Source organism: Meles meles, chromosome 8, assembly GCF_922984935.1.
Source record: "Meles meles chromosome 8, mMelMel3.1 paternal haplotype, whole genome shotgun sequence".
Classification (NCBI taxonomy): domain Eukaryota; kingdom Metazoa; phylum Chordata; class Mammalia; order Carnivora; family Mustelidae; genus Meles; species Meles meles.
In genome coordinates this window covers 32,674,177-32,695,618 of record NC_060073.1, presented here as the reverse complement: position 1 = coordinate 32,695,618, position 21,442 = coordinate 32,674,177, and the positions used below count along the sequence as shown (strand labels likewise).

At 36.0% G+C, this 21,442-nt stretch overlaps 1 protein-coding gene across 1 annotated transcript in view; it reads right to left on the bottom strand.

Annotated features, from left to right (window-relative positions):
• The window catches only part of DCDC1 (doublecortin domain containing 1), a 423,366-nt gene that overhangs the window by 342,216 nt on the left and 59,708 nt on the right, over positions 1-21,442 (bottom strand). The window contains exons 8-9 of the mRNA XM_046015856.1: positions 21,130-21,335; positions 1,125-1,218 (exon numbers count right to left, since the gene is read on the bottom strand). Of these exons, the coding sequence (XP_045871812.1) occupies positions 1,125-1,218; positions 21,130-21,335 (300 nt within the window). The remainder of the gene's footprint in view (positions 1-1,124; positions 1,219-21,129; positions 21,336-21,442) is intronic.

Genomic DNA, 21,442 nt, shown 5'->3' with positions numbered 1-21,442 from the left:
GTACTCAGTATAGCTCAGTATATAAAGTATATAAAGCTTTCTGGATCTAGCCTTGCAGTTTAAGTATGCCACTTAATATTTTGGCCCTCTTCAGGCATATGGAGTTAAGACTTAAAGGAAGTGATAAGATCATAACAGTAGTACATTTGGTAGTACTAATAGTAACACTACTAAAGTAATAGTAATTACAACTAAAGCAATAAAAAGTAAATTTTAAAAAGTAAAAAATAAATAGTAGCAATTACTACTAATAGTAATCTAATAGCAGTACCATATGGAATTCATGGTATTTTTGCTTTTAGAGACTAGCAAATTAGTGCTTTTAGAAATACAGATGGAGGTCTTATATTTTGACAAAGACATACAATGAAATTGTTTTAAAACACATTCCATAACTTTTGAAAACCTCTAGAAGTTAACCAAAACAATTAAAATCATTTTTATCTGAGAACACAGCAGTATAATTTCTGTTTTCTCTTCTGAAAGATGTATACCGTAGAAAATGCCTGTTAAATTATGAAAATTTATCAGTTGCTTTTGTTTATTAAGTGATAGCTTACTGAAGTTAAAATACTCAATTTTTTTTAAACCTAAACTTGAGCTGTGCTATAGGCTGAATGTTTATGTCCCCCCAGATTTCAAATGTTGAAAACTAATGTGATGGTATTTGGAGGCAATTGCGTCATAAGGGTAGAGCCCTCTTGAGTTGAATTAGTGTCCTTATACAAGAGACCCCAGAGGGCACTCTTGCCCTTACTACCAATAAGTACAAAGTGAGACGATAGCAATCTATGAATCAGTTAAGGGGCCCTCAACAAACAATGAATCTGCCAAGGCCTTGATCTTGGACTTGGACTTCATATCCATAAGAAATAAATTGTTGTTCAAGTCACCCAGCCAATGTATTTTTGTGATAGATGACCAAATGGACCAACACATGCTAAAATAAAGATTCCTCAAAACTTAATCCCTTTCATAATTCCCTTTTGTATAAGAATGACATATTATTCATGTTAAAACTAAACTTTTATTATAGCTGTTTTCCTTTTAAATACATCAAATAAAAACAAAATTATGTAAGTACCTTTTGAAATGTTAGAGTTTATAAAATTTTTGTCACTTACCTTTTGAAATATCTTTAATTGTTCTGCCATACCAATCATAAAGATATCTGGCTGGTGAATTTAGGTTCATTCTCATTGTGCAAGTATCTAAAACCTAACCAGGGAGGGAAAAACCTGTAAGTAATTTATTACAGTAAGCTCTGGCTGAATCAAATAAACATTTAAAGTCCTTTCTATACTAAATGGCTATAAAAATTATACTGTAAAATAACATTTGATGATTTAGAAAATGTTTCTAATATATGAAAAGAAAAAAAAGCAGTTAAAATTATTAGATCACAATTTTACTTTAAAAACACACAAACAAGGGCACCCAGCTGGCTCAGTCAGTGGAGCATGCAACTCTTGATCTCAGGGTCATGATGTCAAGCCCCACACTGGGTGAAGAGCTTACTTTAAAAAAATAAATAAATAAAAATAAACTAAAACATATAAATAAATATTAATAAAAAAGAAAAAATATGCAATAAATATTAAAAAGCGTTTACACTATATTTAATAAATGCTAGACCTATAGGAAATTTTGACATTATTCTTGCTATTTTGCATATTATCTTTAAATTTGGTCTTAACACAAATAATGGAAAGATATACCATATCAATGGAATGGAAGAATTAATGTTAAAATGCCCATACTACCCAAAACAATCTATAGATTCAATACAATCTGTATCAGAATACCAATAGTATTTTTCACAGAACTAGAACAAATAATTGTAAAATTTGTATAGAACCACAGAAGACATGGAATAGCCAAAGCAGTCTTGAAAGGGAAGAACAAAGCTAGAGGTATCACACTCCCTCATTAAACTATATCACAAAACTAAAATAACCAAAATAGCAGGGTACTGGTGCAAAAACAGACAAACAGACTAATGGAACAGAGTTGAGAACCCAGAAATAATCCCACACTTAGATGGTCAATTTACGACAAAGGAGGCAAAAATATAAAATGTGGGAAAGATAGTCTCTTCAATACACGTAACTGGGAAAACTAGACAGCTACATGTAAAAGAATGAAAATGGACCACTTTCTTATACCATACACAAAAATATAAAAGTCAAAATGGAGTAGAGACCTAAATATAAGACCTGAAGCCATAAAACTCCCAAAAGAAAACAGAGACAGTTACCTCTTGGACATTAACTTTAGCAAAATATTTCTAGATATGTCTCCTCAGGTAAGGGAAACGAAGGAAAAATAAACAACTGGGACTACAACAAACTAAAAAGCTTTGGTACGGTGAAGGAAACCATCAGCAAAATGAAAAGGCAACGTACTGAACGGGAAAAGATCTTTGCAAAGGTATTTCCAATAATGGGCTAATATCCAAAATATATAAAGAATTCATACAAGTGAACACTCCAAAAAACCCAAATAATCCACTTAAAATGGGCAGAGGACCTGAACAGATATTTTCCTCAAGAAGATATATAGATGACCACAGACAGATGAAAAGATGCTCAACATCACTAATCATCAGGGAAATGCAAATCAAAACCACAAGGAGATATTACCTAAGAGCAGTCAGAATGAATAGTACCAAAAAAGACAACACACAACAAGTGCTGGTAGGGATGTGGGGAAAAGGAAACTTTTGCACACTATTCATGGAAATGTAATCTGGTGCAAATGTAAATTGGAAAACAGTACAGATTCCTCAAAAAACTAAAAATATAAGTACCATAGAATCCAGTAATTCCACTTCTGAGTATCTACCCAAGGAAAATGAAAACATGAATTTAAAAAGATATATGCACCCCTATGTTTATTGCAGCATTATCCAGAAGCCAAGATACAGATACAAGATACAGAAGCAACCCAAGTATCCATCAATAGATGAATGGATAAGCATATATATATGGAATGCATGTATATACAATGAAATATTATTCAGCCATAAAAAAAGAATGAAATCTTGCCATTCCTAACAACATGGTTGGACTAATGGGTATTATGCTAAGCAAAATAAGTCAGACAGACAAAGACAATTATATAATTTCACTTATATGTGGAATCTAGAATAAAAAACAAATAACAAAACAATAGTAACAAAGAGAAACACATTTATGAATATAGAGAACAAACTAGGGTTGCTCAAGGGGAGAGAGGTGGACAGATGGGCAAAATAGGTAAAGGCAACTAAGGGGTACAAACTTCCAGTTATAAAATAAGTAAGCCCACAGGAATGAAAAGTACAGCATAGGATATATAGTTAATACTATTATAATAACATTGTATGGTGACAGATAGCATATGCTTATCGTGGTAAGCATTTTGTAATGTATATAACTGTCGAATCACTATGCTGTCCACCTGAAACAAATATGTCGACTATACTTCAATTAAAAATAAAAATAAATAAATTAGGTCTTAAGATACTTTCTTTGGGTTTTAAATTCTTTCTCAGTGTCCTAAAATCAATTATATTGTCTGATCACAGTTCACCTTGATAACTTAGGTTGTTTGGGTACAAAAAAGTGAAATTAATAAACCACATTTCAAGGTTTCCCATAAGTCTGAATCTCAAGAAATCCTTTCAATGGTTTCTAATATTGTAAAGTTGTTTTCTCTAATATTTTATTTTAAGATTTATTTATTTTAGAGAAATAGAGAGTGAGCAGGGGGAAGAACAGAGGGAGAGAGAGAATCCTAAGCAGACTCCACACCTAGCATGGAGCCCAAATGGGGCTTGATCCCATGACCCTGAGATCACAACCCCAGCTGAAATCAAGAGTCAGATGTTCAACCAACTGAGCCACCCAGGTGCCCCTGTTTTCTCAATATTTTAATACTTTGATCTGTCTTGTTATAACCCTTTAACAATGACCTTTTCAACATCAGTGAAGACTTAAACATGCATCAGTTAGTGGGAAAGTTCTACTCACAGCATGAGAAAAATTAAAGTAACAAAGTGTGCTGGAGAGTATCAGGTAAACTCATGCAAGTTTTATTAGGTTTTTGAAAGTGACTCCCATAACATGAATCACTATATCCATTTATAAGTATATAATAAGGGTGCCTGGGTGGCTTAGTTGGTAGGACATGCAACTCTTGGTCTTGGAATTGTGAGTTCAAGCTCTACATTGGGTTTAGAGAATACTTAATAATAGCACTGGGGTGGCTCAGTCAGTTAAGTATCCAAATCTTGGTCTTATCCCCAGGTCTTGATCTCAGGGTTTTAAGTTCAAGCCCCACTTTGGGCTCCATGCTGGGCATGGAGCTGACTTAAAAAATAAATAAAATAAAATAATTAAATTAAATCTTTTTTAAAAGTATATAATACATTCTAAATCCAAATTGAAAATACTTTGTCTTCTATTTTCACTATTAATGGCTATAATGTACTACTGCTTTGTGTAACCTAAAACTATTGAAAGATAATGTGGATTACATGATTACAAAATAAAAAGAATATCTTTCCATTGCTGTTAACACCCTGCCTCCAGTTCTGCCCAATTTTATCCTTACCTTAAAGATTTATTTACTTATTTTTGGAGAGAGAGAGAGAGAGAGCATGTGAGCCTGAGTGGGGGGAGGGGTAGAGGGCGAGAGCGATAATCTCAAGCAGAACAGAGAGGGGTAAGGCCAACTCTGGGCTGGATCCTTGACCCTGAGATCATGACCTGAGCCAAAATCAAGAGTCTGATGCTTAACCACCTGAGGAGCCATCCAGGTGCCCCTATCCCTACTTTAAAATTGGAAACTGTAATCCTAGTCCCAGCCCAACCAACTCATTTTCTTTGTGACCTTCATGTGTATAGAAAGACAAAGTTGTACTTTTCTTTCAGTCTGGAGAACAACTTTCAAACATTGTGACTAATTCGCTTTATCTAATTGCTGTATCAAGTGATGTGTGTTGCATTTAAAAGGCAAATATCTAATTGACTAACTTAATTTGACAAATTGGCCTTTACTGGATTACATCGGAGGTTCTCAGCCTTTATTCTACCCCACACATGACCAATAATGTTCTCATGAGCCAGAGTCCCATAGGCATTCACAGAATTGTGTGTGTTTCTTGCATGCTAGCTGCAATCCAATTTTGGGCAATTTTCCAGAAATGTATTGCTACTCTTTTTCTCAAAATCAGGAAGGCATATCTGTTTATAACTAAGACTGAAATTACAAGAATAATCTCAGACCCTCTAACTGATGATGAACATATTCACAATATCAATGCTTTACCTAAATAATAATGTTCTTGCAATGTATTTCTCAAGTGATTATAAACTGTCATGAGGAGGGGCGCCTGGGTGGCTCAGTGGGTTAAAGCCTCTGCCTTCAGCTCAGATCATGATCCCAGCGTCCTGGGATCGAGCCCCGCATCAGGCTCTCTGCTCAGCAGGGAGCCTGCTTCTTCCCCTCTCTCTGCCTACTTGTGATGTCTGTCTGTCAAATAAAAAAAACAAAACAAAACAAAACAAAACAAAAAAACTGTCATGTGGAGCAAATCTACGACCTCCAATCTGCCTATTTGGAGGGTATCAGTGCAGGAGTTCAGTTCCTAACCAACAGCATGTGTTCTCACAAGTCAGACACAATTCTCCCTTGGAATATCTAAGCTGGAATAGACCCATGGCTGGGACTGGTCCTTGCCACCCAATAAAAAAAGGTAATAATGCTGGTGACTCCAAATGTCACTCTTCCTGCCTTCCCTCCCACTCTTTTGGGTTAATTTCTTTAGAGATTACTACACATAAGCTCACCTTGGATTCCTATCCATGGGCTGGAACCTTTACTAAAAATGCTTATACAGCAATATTCAAAATAGAAGAGAGAAGTTGTCAGAAGAAATTGGAGTTTTGTCTGACTTTGGACAGAAAGGGGAGTGAAACAGACTTCCTGACATGGTCATGGGATCCACCCTTGTGTTTTTAAAGATACTTTACTGACACAGTTCACCTCTGACTAGCAAAATTCTCCTATTGGTCACTTTATTCCATGTGACTTTGTCTCCAGGGATTATCCTTTTTACCACCACCACCACCCTCCTTGTCAGAAATATTAACAGGAGACAATTCAGTACACGTTCTTCCTTAACCAGTCTCTCTCAACACTATTAAGAATCTATGTTTGGTCCCATAGAGCCTCCTCCTTTAGTTCCCCATGTTCTTGCTCTTTCCATTCTTTATGTTTAGTGCTCAATTTCTTAATATTACAAATCTATTTCTTAAAAGTTCAGTGAAGACCTTTGGTACAAATTATATTCTCTAGTTACTAGTGAAGATCAAATATCTAAATATCCTTCTCCAAAGTTATAATTTCCCAATTAAACTAAGCAAAATGTGAGCTATTTAAAGATGGTCCCATTTATTTCAACTAAAATTTCAATGATTTAAAAAATTATTTCAAATAGTGCTGTCTTAGTGTTTAAAAAAAATCAGTCAAGTAAAATTACACAGCTTTCTAACTCTAAGATTCCTCTTTTCATTGTGCCAAAATATCAGTAAAAATGTTTGTGCAAGCCAAATTTTAAGAGTTAAATGAGTTTAAAAGCCAGGATTAGAAAATCAGATACTAGAAATTAATAATGCATCAGCAACACTGTCATTCTCTCCTACTTTCAGGATGAAAGATCCTTAGAGTGTTTAAGCAATGCCAACCTTCAGGAATCATTTTCTCAGAGTAAATTATCAGTGGTATGAATTAGTATCAATATAAATTTCTGTCAAAAGCCCTGAAATGAAGCCACTACTTGTCAGGTCATTCTTATAATTCACAATTATTTAAGTGTCATCTTGCTGTAATATTAAGGTTAATTAAAATACCATTTCCACTCATCTGTACCTGTTAAACTTGTTAAAGTATTATTTTTACAAATTCACATTTTGTTCATTTCTTTCAGCCTAGGTTCCTTCTGATACTGAAATTTAAAGCCATCATGCTGTAAAATCAGACTTTTTGACAAGCAGCTGGGAAGAGATTTTCTACAAACTCTTTTTTGTTTAATCTGTTTATAGTTCTGGGAGTTACCTCTAACCATCGGCATATCTGGTGCAAAGTTTGCCGTTTCTGGAATGGCTATCATGGAGGTGGTGTGGTTACACAGTCTAGAGCCTCTGGGTTTGGAATGCCTCTACCCCAGTCCAAGTGAGAGATCTCAGTATCACCCATGGCCAAGTGAGCCAAATCGACAAGCCATTAGATCCAACAAGGCCCTTCTCCTCAAAGACATATTTTTATATGTTTACATTCAGAAGTATAAGTCCTGATTTACACTTCCCCGTAAACCGTTTTCAAAAGGTCTTCTGTGGCAAGGGTCAGCAGCCTATGCATCGTGGGCTAATTCTGGCCACAACCTGTTTCTGTATGGACTAAGGGCTAAGAATAATTTGTACGATTTTAAATATTAAAAAAAAAAAAATCACACAAATGACCACATCAGCCTTAGTATTACTCATCGTTACCAAACTCCATGGTCCCTCGATACTGCCCAAACCTTACACTGACCTTAGGAAATAAAATAAGAAAACTCCTTACATTCATAGTAATTCTCTTAGCGGCCTACCCAATATTCATTTTTTGCCTCATCCTTGCTGTCCTGATTTTGTTTAGAGGTTCACTTTTACAGCTTTGGACTTGAGGTAAGCTACAGTTAACCTTGATTGATCTAGGTCAGTCATGGTGGTCCTATGCCTCTTGTCAGTTTGGGAGTAGGCACAATCTAGTTCTACCAATGAGACATGAGAAAGGGCTTCTGGGAAAGGCTTCATCATTCATAAGGAATAGATAATCTTTTTCTGCCACTGGTCAGAATTGTACCAGGCTGTGTACCTTGCCTGTTACCAACATATGAAGGAGCATAAAATCCAGAAAATTAAAAATAAGATCACTGGGGGTACCTGGCTGGCTTAGTTGGGGCAACTCTTGACCTTAGGGTCATGAGTTCAAGTCTCTTGTTGGATGTAGAGATTACTTAAACAAATAAAACTCAAAAAAAAAATCTAACTGGAGTCCTATCATGCTATGCTTAAAACTATCCTACTCCTGGATTTCTTGCTTCCTTTTTGCTTAAGTCTGTTTAAATCAGGATTCTGTTATTAGCAGCTATTATCCTAAAAAATAGAAAAAAGATTTTTTTTGGCCCAGCTTCCTCAAATGAGGAACACTGTTTCAACTAACTCAATGGGTATTTGTACAGCAAATAGATTACAACAGTATTCACTATATAAAACTGAGAAGAAAACCATTAAAAACCTAGAGAAGAATTTTAAAAGAAATTTAGCAAGGTGAAAATTAATGGATAATTATGAAATTAATTCATTGGATTACTAAAAATATTTCACCCTTGGCAATTAATTGTACTTGTTCAGTAGAAGAGAACACAATTTATCATGAATACTTTGAGAAAGGGAATCCGTTTTTATAGATTTTTTTGCTAACTGAAAGACTGTCAAATACATTGTGAATCTTCAAAGAATTAAAATGTAATAAAAGGTACTAAGCATAACTCTCTGCTAAGACCAATATTTTATAGTGACTTACAATAAAAATTATGATCATTATTTCAGCCGGAAGATGCCAGGAGATTGGGATGAATTTGTACCCATCTTATTAAATAACTTAAAGGTACTTTTCTGAATAAATCCTGGAAATAAATTTATTGGCCAGTTATTTGTCTTTTTCTCATAAAACTGGATGAAAGAATACATGCCAAATCTAGTTATTTGCTCTCACTAATAACGAACATCACTATGATTTGTAAAAGCAATTATTTCTGGTGAATTTGAAATGTAGGTGTTCTGGCATTTTATTATTAAAATGTGAATGGGAAGTAGATAACCAGAGGAGATTTTCCAAGTAATCTATTAAAATATACTCTTTAGATATTCTATACTTAATTGATCTCTTCTTAAAATAAATAGCCCAGATTACTTTAAAATGTTAATAATGCCAAACATACTATTATTTCCTTTTTAAAAAATTATTTTATTTTTTAAATATTTTTATTTATTTTATTTATTTATTTGACAGAGAGAGATCACAAGTAGGCAGAGAGGCAGGCAGAGAGAGAGAGGAGGAAGCAGGCTCCCTGCTGAGCAGAGAGCCTGATGCGGGACTCGATCCCAGGACCCTGAGATCATGACCTGAGCTGAAGGCAGAGGCTTAACCCACTGAGCCACCCAGGCGCCCTATTATTTCCTTTTTAAAACTATTATTTTAATGTACAATTTACATGAAATAAGCTGTACCTATTTTAAGTGTACAGTTTAATGCAGGTAGAAAAAAAAAATGTATCTGAGGCACCTGGGTGGCTCAGTTGGTGAAGCATCTGCCTTCGGCTCAGGTCATGATCCCAGTGTCTCTGGGATCAAATCCTGTGTCAGGCTCCCTGCTCAGCGGGGAGCCTGCTTCTCCCTCTTCCTCTCCCCCTGCTTGTGCTCTCTCTCTCTCTCTGTCAAATAAGTAAAATCTTTAAAAAAAGAAAAAAATGTGTCTGTGTAACCACCACCACCACAATCAAGATACGGAATATTTCCTTTACTCTCCAAAATTCCTCATGCTCTTTCCCAATCACTATTCAGTACACTTGGCCCCAGGAAACCACTGATCCCTGTATTTCACTAGAGAAGTTTTATCTGTTCTCCAACTTCACATTAATGGAATCATATAGTGAGTACTGTTTTGTATCAGGCTTCTTTCATTTACCACAATATTTATTCCTTTTTATTGCTGAAGAGTATTCCTTGGTAAGAATATAGCACAATTTGTCACTCATTTGTTTTGTTTTTGTTTTTTTCTTAAGGAGTATAATTCTATAGTTTCATTAAGTCAAAAAATAACAATGTAGTATTAAGTTTACATTTAAACCAAGTTTTCACAGAAACCTAACATGTGCCAAAAAGATTTTACAATGGAGTTCTAGATGCAGACCTAGATGATGTCAAGAACTGATGGATATCATGATTCAAGACAGCATTTTGGGTATTAGTTAATTCTTAGGATTTAAAAAAAAATTGTTTTGTTTTATATTTTAAAGTGAACCACTGCTCCATTATAAAAGTTTAAACTTCTAAGACCAGGGCTTTTGAAATGATTCAAATCTTGAAGTCATTTAGTGAACTTGTACTGTTAGTGACTAAATCCTGCCATCAAAAATGATTTCAGAGTTCAAAGTTCAAATAACAGGCTTCAGGAATTTTCTGCCCTAAGACCAGGGGCCCTTGCTGCCTGCTCTTAGGGTAGGCAGAACCACCTGCCCATGTATATGCTCCAGTAAGATTTTCCCTCTTCAGTTTCCATCCCCAAAACGGCAACTTTGGTAACTTATTAACTGGACTAGTTCTTTATTGGGAACAGCATTAAGCTCAGGCAGGGAACACCTGGGCTTATAAATTTCAGGCATTCGCAGCTTTTAAATAGTCTCTCACAAACTTCATTTAGGTTGCCAATGACTTTTTTTGAAAAGATAAAATATTCTTTTTTTGAAAAGATAAAATATTCTGGACACACCATTAGTTTATTCTTTTCATTGCTTCACCATTTCCCCAATCAGGCTCCAAATTTAACAAAAATGATCCTACCCATCTCTGGTCCTTCCCACCTCCATCCCTCCCACTCCCAAATAATACGCCAGTAATGGCCCAAATCTACACACACGCTACACTGTAAAAATGCAGAGTTAACTTTACTGGGGAGAAGACTGTGGGTTGTGCAGATGCACTTTGAAAATCTACAGTATTTTTTTTCTCTCCACAAACACATTCTGTAAATTTTGTCCTACATGGAAGGCCCTTTGCCTTTCTCAGCGAAGTATAGAATGGATCTTCTTGCAACACTTCTCCCTCCCCTTCACTGGGATAGGTGTATGCAAACTACACAGCAAGGAAAGGCTTTAAAGCACTTTGGCTGCTGTAGGGCACAGAAATGACACTGACTCTTCAAAGGACACCTTTTTTCAGTCTTTTCGTTTTTCTTCTCTATACTTCAGTTTGGATAGCTTTTATTGCCCTGTCTTAAAGTTCACTGATCTTTTGTTCTCTAATGTCTAATCTGCTGTTAAACCCATCTGGTGGATTTTTCTTTTTCCTTTTAAGATATTGTATTTTTATACAATGGAATACTATGTAGCCATCAAAAGAAATGAAATCTTGCCTTTTGCAACAACGTGGATGGAACTAGAGGGTATTATGCTTAGTGAAATAAATCAATCAGAGAAAGAAAATTATCATATGATCTCCCTGATATGAGGAAGTTGAGAGGCAACATGGGGGGCTTGGGGGGTAGGAAAGGAATAAATGAAACAAGATGGGATCGGGAGGGAGACAAACCATAAGAGACTCTTAATCTCACAAAACAAACTGAGGGTTGCTGGGGGTAGAGGGGTAGGGAGAGGGTGGTTGAGTTATGGACATTGGAGAAGGTATGTGTTATGGTGAGTGCTGTGAAGTGTAAACCTGGCGATTCACAGACCTGTACTCCTGGGTCTAATAATACATTATATGTTAATTAAAAAATTTTTAAAAATTAAATCAAAATACCAAAGCAGATTAAATGTAGAATCTTCTAATAAGATAAGCATAAAATAGATTTGCACAAATTTTAAAAAGTATTTGCTCATGAAATTGTTTTTGTTTTGAAAAATATAGTTTTCATTTAAAAATGTTCTGTTAAAGGGCGCCTGGGTGGCTCAGGGGGTTAAGCCGCTGCCTTCGGCTCAGGTCATGATCTCAGTCCTGGGATCGAGTCCCACATCAGACTCTCTGCTCAGCAGGGGGCCTGCTTCTCTCTCTCTCTCTCTCTGCCTGCCTCTCTGCCTACTTGTGATCTCTTTCTGTCAAGTAAATAAATAAGATCTTAAAAAAAAAAAATGTTCTGTTAAAAAAAGATATAGTGGGGCGCCTGGGTGGCTCAGTGGGTTGAGCCGCTGCCTTCGGCTCGGGTCGTGGTCTCAGGGTCCTGGGATCGAGCCCCACATCGGGCTCTCTGCTCCGCGGGGAGCCTGTTTCCCCCTCTCTCTCTGCCTGCTGCTCTACTTGTGATCTCTCTCTCTCTACGTGTCAAATAAGTAAATAAAAATATTTAAAAAAAAAAAAAAGATATAGTATTTTTCCTGTCTAGAACTTCCATTGGTTCTATTTTTAGTTTCCATTTCTCTTCATATAATATTCATGTTTTTCTTTAATTCCTTCACATATTTACAACAGCTTTTGAAAAGTCTTTTACATTTTGTCTTTGTCTTTTACTAGAGCACTTGGGTAGCTCAGTCAGTTAAGTGTCTGCCTTCAGCTCAGGTCATGATCCCAGGGTCCTGGGATGGAGCTCTACATCAGGCTCCCTGCTAAGCTGAGAGTCTGCTTGTCCCTTTCTCTCTGTCCCTTCCCCCTGCTTGTGCATATTCTTCCTCTCTCAAATAAATTTAAAAAAAAAAATCTTTTTTTTTTTTTTTAAGTGTCTTTTACTGTTAAGTCTATTTGGGGGCTCTGTTTCTATTGAACTGAATTTTCTCCTGGACAATGATTACGTTTTTGGGAATCTTTGTGAATTTCCCACATGTTTAATAAAATCTCTCTCCTATGACATGTCAAAACACAAATGTATTCCTACCCTTATTTCCTTTTCACATCTCCATTAGTTGTTTTTTCCCGGGTAGTTAGTTGTTTCTACCAAGCCTTATGGAGTTTACCTCGTGCATGGACAACTTAACATTTAGCCAAGGATACAAGGGGACCCCCAAGCAACTTTTAGGAAATATTATCTAAGTAGTTCCTTAATTTATGGCATGTCATGGAGAAGTCCAACATTTCCACTTCCTACTACTTTGATGTCTTTCTCCTCAGCTTGTAGAGACCACTGTGCTTTTCTTAGATTTTCTCTCCTTATACCACAGTTTTATGGTATAAAGAAGGGGTACATTGTAGGACTTGCTTCAACCTTTCCTCTCTCAAGCTTGACTTCTCATGATGCAATATCTAAAAATCATTGTTTCATATATTTTGTCCAATCCCAGTTGTTTAAAATGGGATGGCCAGGGGCACCTGGGTGGCTCAGTGGTTTAAGCCTTTGCCTTCGGCTTAGGTCATGATCTCAGGGTCCTGGGATCGAGCCCCGCATCGGCTCTCTGCTTAGCAGGCAGTCTGCTTCCTCCTCTCTCTCTCTGCCAGCCTCTATGCCTACTTGTAATCTCTGTCAAATAAATAAATAAATCTTTTTTTAAAAAATAAATAAATAAAATGGGATGACTACTCTGATACTAGTTATTCTGTTATGACTGTGAGCAGATATTACACATTTTTTCATGGTTATGTTAACTCATTTTTAAGTGAGAACACATAGGAATTAAAATGTCATAAAAAAGTGGGTGCCTGGGTGGCTCAGTGGGTTAAGCCGCTGCCTCCGGCTCAGGTCATGATCTCGGGGTCCTGCGATCAAGTCTCGCATCGAGTTCTCTGCTCAGCAGGGAGACTGCTTCCCTCTTTCTCTCTCTCTGCCTGCCTCTCTGCCTACTTGTGATTTCCCTCTGTCAAATAAATAAATAAAATCTTTTTTTTAAAATGTCATAAAAAACTAACTTGTGGCACTTTCCTATAATGGAGAAAATCTGAACTAGGAAAATGGGTTCTCGTCCTAGCCATTCCAACTGATCCATTTTGGGTAGAGCAGCTAACTCTCTAAGTTTCAGTTTTCTGAGTTGGTTAATTAGATGATCTCATAAAATCTGTGATCTTAATATTAAGGATTATCTGTCGTTAAGTATTTATTGTAAAGTAAATAAATCTGCAAACTGTAAATTCTTATTTGCTTTTATTTCACCTGATGAAATTCACATTCCTGCCCCACACACTTGGGATTTTAAGAAAATAAATTCTGATTACCAAATAATTATTTATAAGATTCAAAAATAATCCAATTGTATAACACTGAAGTTGAAAATAAATAGAAGACAATTGGCCTCTTGAAAATAAATTCCAGTATCATATTCCATATTTTTAAAAAAACCAGCTTTCATATCTTAAAATATGATATTAATCCCTAGTCTGAACACTAGACTAATTTTTAAAACAATAATAGTATCAATGGGTTTTTCCTCATCTATCATAAAAAGCTCTTTAAAGAACTTCTAACATACTAATTATGCATGACCTCCCCTGTCGGAATCCATGGTGAGCATCCTTAATCAAATTTTGTTACTCCAGGTGCTCCCTTTTGAATCTCTTAAAATATTCTCTAAATTCCTTTACCCACACTATTGGAAAAATCTCTGTTGTTATAGTTACTGATCTGTGTGTGAACATTCCATAATAATGCTATTATGTTGTATTTTTTTCAACTGACTTATACATTTTAAACTTGAATATTTTCTTGTTTAGGCTTACTGAGTCATTTTCCCGATTAACAAATGTGAGCATCATAAAAGTCTGGATTTTCTTTTGATTTAAGGGTACCCATGATTTATTTATACCTTGACCATCACATATAAGATATTCTCTCAATCTTCATGTTGTTTTTTAGAAGTAAACAGGGAAAAGTCACTATAATGAAATATGTTTACATATAAATATTACGGGAATATTTGTTTTTACTAAGTTAGAGTTGCCACATGGACTAACTTCTGCTAACCTGTAGAATTTTTTCTCTTCCTAATTTAACTCCCTGCATTAGTTCTAAGCTAGCAACTAGTTATCTAATTTCCCATAACCTTCTTTCTGTGTCATACAACTTATTTCTTTCTCATGAACCACAACACAAGTATAGGACAGCAAACAAGGAATCTATGAAGATTTCTATTAATTGGTAAAATTGAAGTTTTAGAATACCAGAACAGGAATTCTCAAACTTAGTGGGGCTAGGAATCATCTGGACACATTTGTTGAAGTTCAGATTCTCAGGCCACACACTCAGGATGTTCTTAATTCAATAGGGTTGGAATAAGGGCCAACAGTTTGAATTTTTAACACACAGTCTAGATGATTTTGATGCAGATGTTCTGTGGACCATACTTAAAGAAACACTGAAGGCCCTTTGTCTGCAATAAGTATCTTATGTCTGGAGAGATGACAGAAAAAAGTATTCTGTTTTCACTCAAGCAGACTGAAACTATGTTTTCCAAATCAGATGTACAAACCCCAACATACTGGGCAAAACTATCCACTGGGCTAGGAAGAAGATATTGAGAATTATCTTTTCACCTAAAAAAATCAGCTTTACCAATGTTAAATAAAAGAATGATACTTGGCATTTAAAAAAGAAAGGGAGAGAATCAGAAAGGAAACTTCAGTAACAAAAATTCTGGGAGCTAGAGGAAAAATAAGTAGTAAATGATTTATTTAGCAGACCAGAGACTTCAAAACTGAAGCTAGCAGAAGTAAACTTGTTTGTACTGCAAAACCCCAGAAAGGTTCTCATAAATTGGAGCCATTAGATAACTCTAAAAAATAGACTGAAAATAAGCTGACTATTATTATGAAACACAGTTAAGTCCCCAAACCCTCCCTGAACACCAAGCATTCAGTTAACTATACTTTTGCCATCAGAAGAGAAGACAGGAGATTTGGTGTCTAGAGAAGCTAAACCACAGGAACTCTGAAATCAGAGGCACCAGGCAGAGCTGAGAAAGAGGGCAGCTTACTGAAAAGAGGGGGATTAAATGAAAATCTACATGCTGAAAGTACAGCTCTCAGTCCCCTTATCCACTTGGCTACGAGATTGCTCAAACTGGCAGATTTTTGCTAGAGAAACTGGTTAGTCCCAGAGTAAAGACAAACACTGAGAATTAGCCACTCCCTCACCATAAAGAAAAAGCCTAGTCAAAACACTCTTCCAATGCAACCCCTGCATCAGTAAGACATTCTTTTTTTTTTTTTTTAAGATTTTATTTATTTATTTGACAGAGAGAGATCACAAGTAGCCAGAGATGCAGGCGGGGGTGGGGGGGGGGGTGGGAAGCAGACTCCCGGCTGAGCAGAGAGACTGATGCGAGACTCGATTCCAGGACCCCAGGACCCCGAGATCATGACCTGAGCCGAAGGCAGAGGCTCAACCCACTGAGCCACCCAGACGCTCTCAGTAAGACATTCTTATGCTCAAGAGCTTTTCAATTGGTGTTGAGCTCTTCACTTTTAAACACTAATGGAAGATTAATCCATCTTTAAGAAAACTCTGAAACATGAAAGACAGAAAACAAAACAAAACAAAAAAACCCAAATACTTAGAAAATAGATAGTGAAAGAAGCAGAAACAAAAATATCCATTGAGTTAGAAGCTAAAGATAAGGAAATCACTCAGGTAAGAAAACTAGAAGTTCAGTTAAGAAGATCCAACATATAAAAATAGGAGTTCCATAAAATCAGAACAGAAGAAGAAAAGAAAAAAGATATTGTGAAAGAAATAATTCAACAAAATTTCTCAAAAGAGAAGGGGGAGACTGAAGACTGAAGAGACATGTTGAGTATCTAGCACATCTTGGAAAAACCTTTGAACCCTGGGAACAAAGAAATAATTCTAAATGTTTTTGGAGGGGAAAAATTAAAAGCAGGTCACCCACAAAGGATGAGAAATCAGTATGGTATCAGACTTCTCAGTCACAACACTGGAAACAAGAAGCAATGGAGCAATACCTTCAATATTTGTAGGAAAGAATGATTTCCCAAGATCTCAAAAACTTATCTCCCATGTCCTTTTTCTTAGAAAGCAACAAGAATATGTGTCTAATAGACTAAAGGAAGACAGGGGAGCATTAGAGAAGTAGGAGAGAGGAATCCAACAGAAAAGAGAGGAAAAGATAATCCCCAGGCTGATAGTCAAGGGAAATCCCAGAATATAGGTTAAAGAGAACAATCAATTCAAACTGGACCAAGGGGACAGGGTACTTTTTCATTGTTTCATTCATTCATTATCTTTTGCATCATCTTCTTCACCATTGTAATCTCATGCCATTTATGATAGCACATACAAAACCATGCAAAAATAAACACAAATAAATAAAACATAACTATTAAGTGCTGAGAAAAAAAATAAAGATTTCTCATAAAAAAAGATGATATTCTAGGTAATAAAAAAATCGATACAGTTAATGCCACTTCTTTGACAATGACTCTAAGAGATAACTGATGGAAAATAAAACTTATCCACCACAATGCTAGCCTTAAAAAGTTATGTGTCTGGGGGCGCCTGGGTGGCTCAGTGGTTTGGGACGCTGCCTTCGGCTCGGGTTGTGATCTCAGGGTCCTGGGATCGAGTCCCGCGTCGGGCTCTCTGCTCGGCGGGGAGCCTGCTTCCCTCTCACTCTCTCTGCCTGCCTCTCTGTCTACTTGTGATCTCTGTCAAATAAATAAATAAAATCTTAAAAAAAAAAAAAGTTATGTGTCTGGAGCAGATATTTTTCATTTTCCATTAACTTTGTATCTTGTGCCCCCAAATTATTCTTAATACCCTTTTCTTCCTTAAGATTATTTATTTATTTATTTATTTGATAGAGAGAGAGACACACACAGAGAGAGAGGGAACATAAGCCGAGGGTGTGGAAGAGAGACAAGCGGGTCTCCCGTGGAGCAGGGAGACCAATGCAGGGCTCCATGCAGGGCTTGATGTGGGGCTTGATGCGGCACTGGATCCAGGACACTGGGATCATGGCCTGACACAAAGGCATATGCTTAATGACTGAGCCACCCCGGCACCACCTTAATATCTTTTTCAACCCCTGGATACATATGTTTAGCCTATTCCTCACAGTAGCAGGTGCTGTGTTATTATTAAACCATACGCAGTAATTCTAAAACCATCTAATTCAAGTTTCAAAGAGATGGGCCATAGTTGGGATATCCCAAGTTTCGTGAAGAAATATATCACTTTTGCCCTCATGTCAAACTTCTTAATTACTTAACCTTTTTAAATAAGTAAATGGATTTCCTTCTGATTTGGCACTTAAGATTAAAATACAGTCATTTTCCTATGGCTCCATCTGAGCTCAGAGAAGACTTTTACGCCTTAACTAACTTACTTTACCACCATCTTCAATAATTTTCTCTTTGTCCCACTGCAATAGCCTTCACCATATTAGAATCTTTTACAGCCTATTCCAGTTTTTTTTTACTTCATAATAATCTAAAAATAGCTTCTAATCCCTGACATTCCTAATATGTTATCATAAAAGAGAAAATTATTTGTGTTTCTCCTATGACAATGCCACTTTTTTATTCCTATTACTGACTCGGTAGTTAATCTATAAATATGGCATTATCTTGTGATTATCAATAAACTTTCAAAATGTAAATTTTATCTACAAAATAATTAGGTAGACTTATTTTTTCTCTTCAAAAAATTCTATTGATAATCAGAGCCAGGATTCTGTTGCTTCCTAATCTTTACCTAGATTGTATAAATGGTATTTCTTTATTAAGTATTTTTTATTTGAGGTATAGTGGACATACAATGTTATATATTTTCATGTGTACAACATAGTGATTTGACAGTTCTATACATTACGCAGTGCTCGCCATGATAAGTATAGTTTCCATCTGTCATCACCCAAAGTTATAACATTATTATTGACTGTATTCCCTATGCTATAATAAAAATGATATTTAATCAAAACTGTACAAATATGTATATTACTGAATCTTGTCTTAAGTTTTATAAATTGTGAAAAGTCTTTAAATTTTACAAATTGTAACAGGAGAAAAAAAATAAGCTAAAGAATTGCTTGATCATCCACTTTTAAATAAATATCTCTCTGGAGTCAAAGAGTAAAATAGCAGTGACATTTTTACTTATACTCAACCTTTCATCTAAGAACATGTAATCTTTAAGAGTGACTATTACCCCCATTTTACCACCAAGGCATAGAATTACAAAGATTGAACTGAAGTGAACTCAAGAGGTTATATAATCTAGGTTCTATCTCCAAGAATGACTGCATTTTAACAATCCAAGAAATGTGTCCCTTTTCACTAGTTTTCAAATCTCCAGGGAAGATGTTACAACTTGCCTTAACAATTTACTCTGGTGTGTAATATCCCTTGTTTTACTCATAATCCAAATCTTAAGATGGAAATAAAACCTGGTTTCTTAGATTTTCAGTAAACACTTACCCAGTTGTGGTTATAAAGTAACCACAAAAATAAGAAGAGGAAGAAATAGATATTTCAATAAGAACAATTCCCAGTATCTAGTCAACCATTCACCCGTTTAAAGCAACAGTCATTTTGAAAATACTCTGGCATAACAAAATGATTTATACCTATTGATTTCATAACAAATCTGTCCCTTTAGTAAAAGAAATAATTTCTATTAGATGTGTATTTATTAGTTCTAAAGATAAGAATGGTATATATTTATTGGGAACTTTCTGGGTGCTGTCACTCCATGCATAAAACCATACTGAATTTTCCTATCATTTCTGTGAGATAGGCACTATTATTATCCGCATTTTTTAGATGAAGAAATGGAGGCTTGATGGGGCGCCTGGGTGGCTCAGTTGGTTAACCAGCTGCCTTCGGCTCAGGTTATGATCCCTGGGTCCTGGGATCTGCCCGCATCGGGGCTCTCTGCTCAGCAGGGAGCCTGCTTCTCCCTCTTTGTCTCTGCCTGCCTCTCTGCCTACTTGTGACCTCAGTCAAATAAATAAATAAAATCTTTAAAAAAGAAAAAAGAAAGAAATGGAGGCTCGGAGAAGGTAAAGTGTCCAAAGTCTCATAGATTCAATGACAAAGCCAGGATTAAAACCTGGACAGTTTGGTTATGTTTCACTGTCTAATATATATTTAATAAATTTTAGTTGGTATTATTAGCCTGCTTTGTAAAAAAAAAAAAAAAAAAAAAAAAAGTTTTTTCTTCAAACTCCTATTAGTTCCTCCATATTTTTGTCAGATCAAAGATGATCTGGGAAATACACATACCCCTCTAAAAAACATGCATTTATATGACAAAATTTGTTTCTTAAAGTTTGCTTGATTGTTACATGATTTTTCTTAGACCCATCTAGATTTGCTTTTAAAAATGCATGTGGTGGCACCTGGGTGGCTCAGTGGGTTAAGCCTCTGCCTTTGGCTCAGGTCATGGTCTCAGGGTTTGGGATTGAGTCCCACATGGGGCTCTCTGCTCAGCAGGGAGCCTGCTTCCCCTTCTCTCCCTGCCTGCTGCTCTGCCTACTTGTAATCTCTCTCTCTGTCAAATAAATAAATAAAATCTTTTAAAAAAATAAAATAAAATAAAAATGCATGTGGAGGGGTGCCTGGGCGCCTGGGTGGCTCGGTGGGTTGTGCCTCTGCCTTCGGCTCAGGTCATGATCTCAGGGTCCTGGGATCAAGTCCTGCATGGGCTCTCTGCTCAGCAGGGAGTCTGCTTTCCCCACTCTGCCTGCCTCTCTGCCCACTTGTGATCTCTCTCTCTGTCAGATAAATAAAAATCTTTTTTAAAAAATGCATATGGATACTTTTAAAAGGAATCCTAGTTATTTTCCACTTTACTTACTCATTCCAGAAGCAAGGGTTCTTCCAGGTATTATTATTATTATTATTATTATTATTTTAAGATTTTATTCACTTGAGAGAGAACGAGTATATAAATGGTAAGGAGGGCCAGAAAGAGAGGAAGAAGTTCCCCACTGAGCAGGGAGCCAGTCCCAGGACCCTGAGATCATGACCTAAGCCTAAAGCAAAGGCTTAACTGACTAAGTCATCCATGTGCCCCTAAGACTTATAATTTTAATGAAAAGGAGAAAATTTTAGATTTGAAGCTAGATTAGATTGGCTTCAATCTAAATATTTTACAAAATATTATAACCAACTAGAATGTTCTCTAAGTGTTAGCATAACTTCTAACAAGGTAAATGGCCAACTGTATGTTAGCCAAAGAAATCTTGTTAACTTTTTAAGGTGATTTACGTTGTTTCTACAGTAAGCATCCTTCTAAACAGCTGAAGTTTTGCATTCTTTATAATACTTTCTTAATATTTCAGTTTGTTAGTTGACACTGATATCTAAAAGAAAGAAACCAACACATTTCAAAATCCATGAAAATTTTGAAATTTAATTTAAATTTTAGTATTTCATACAACATTACCTTTTTTATTGTTTCCTTTCCCACTGTAATCTCATGCCCATCTTGCCCCATACCATTCTTAAAGAACAGAATTCGGACTGAGGTCGTCTCCGTAAGTCCCTTCATTCTAAGAGAAAGAACAGGTTTGGTTTTCTGTCTCTTAACATCAGTAGGAAGCATCAGTCCATTCATTGTCCAAGTTACTTTCTTCATTAACAACAGATGGTCTAGAAGAGAATTTTTTTTAAGTCAAGTGAATATTTGGCTTCAAAACTAGAAATGGACACATCATACTTCCCCTCCCCCTCTTTACCTATATCATATACACTGGCCA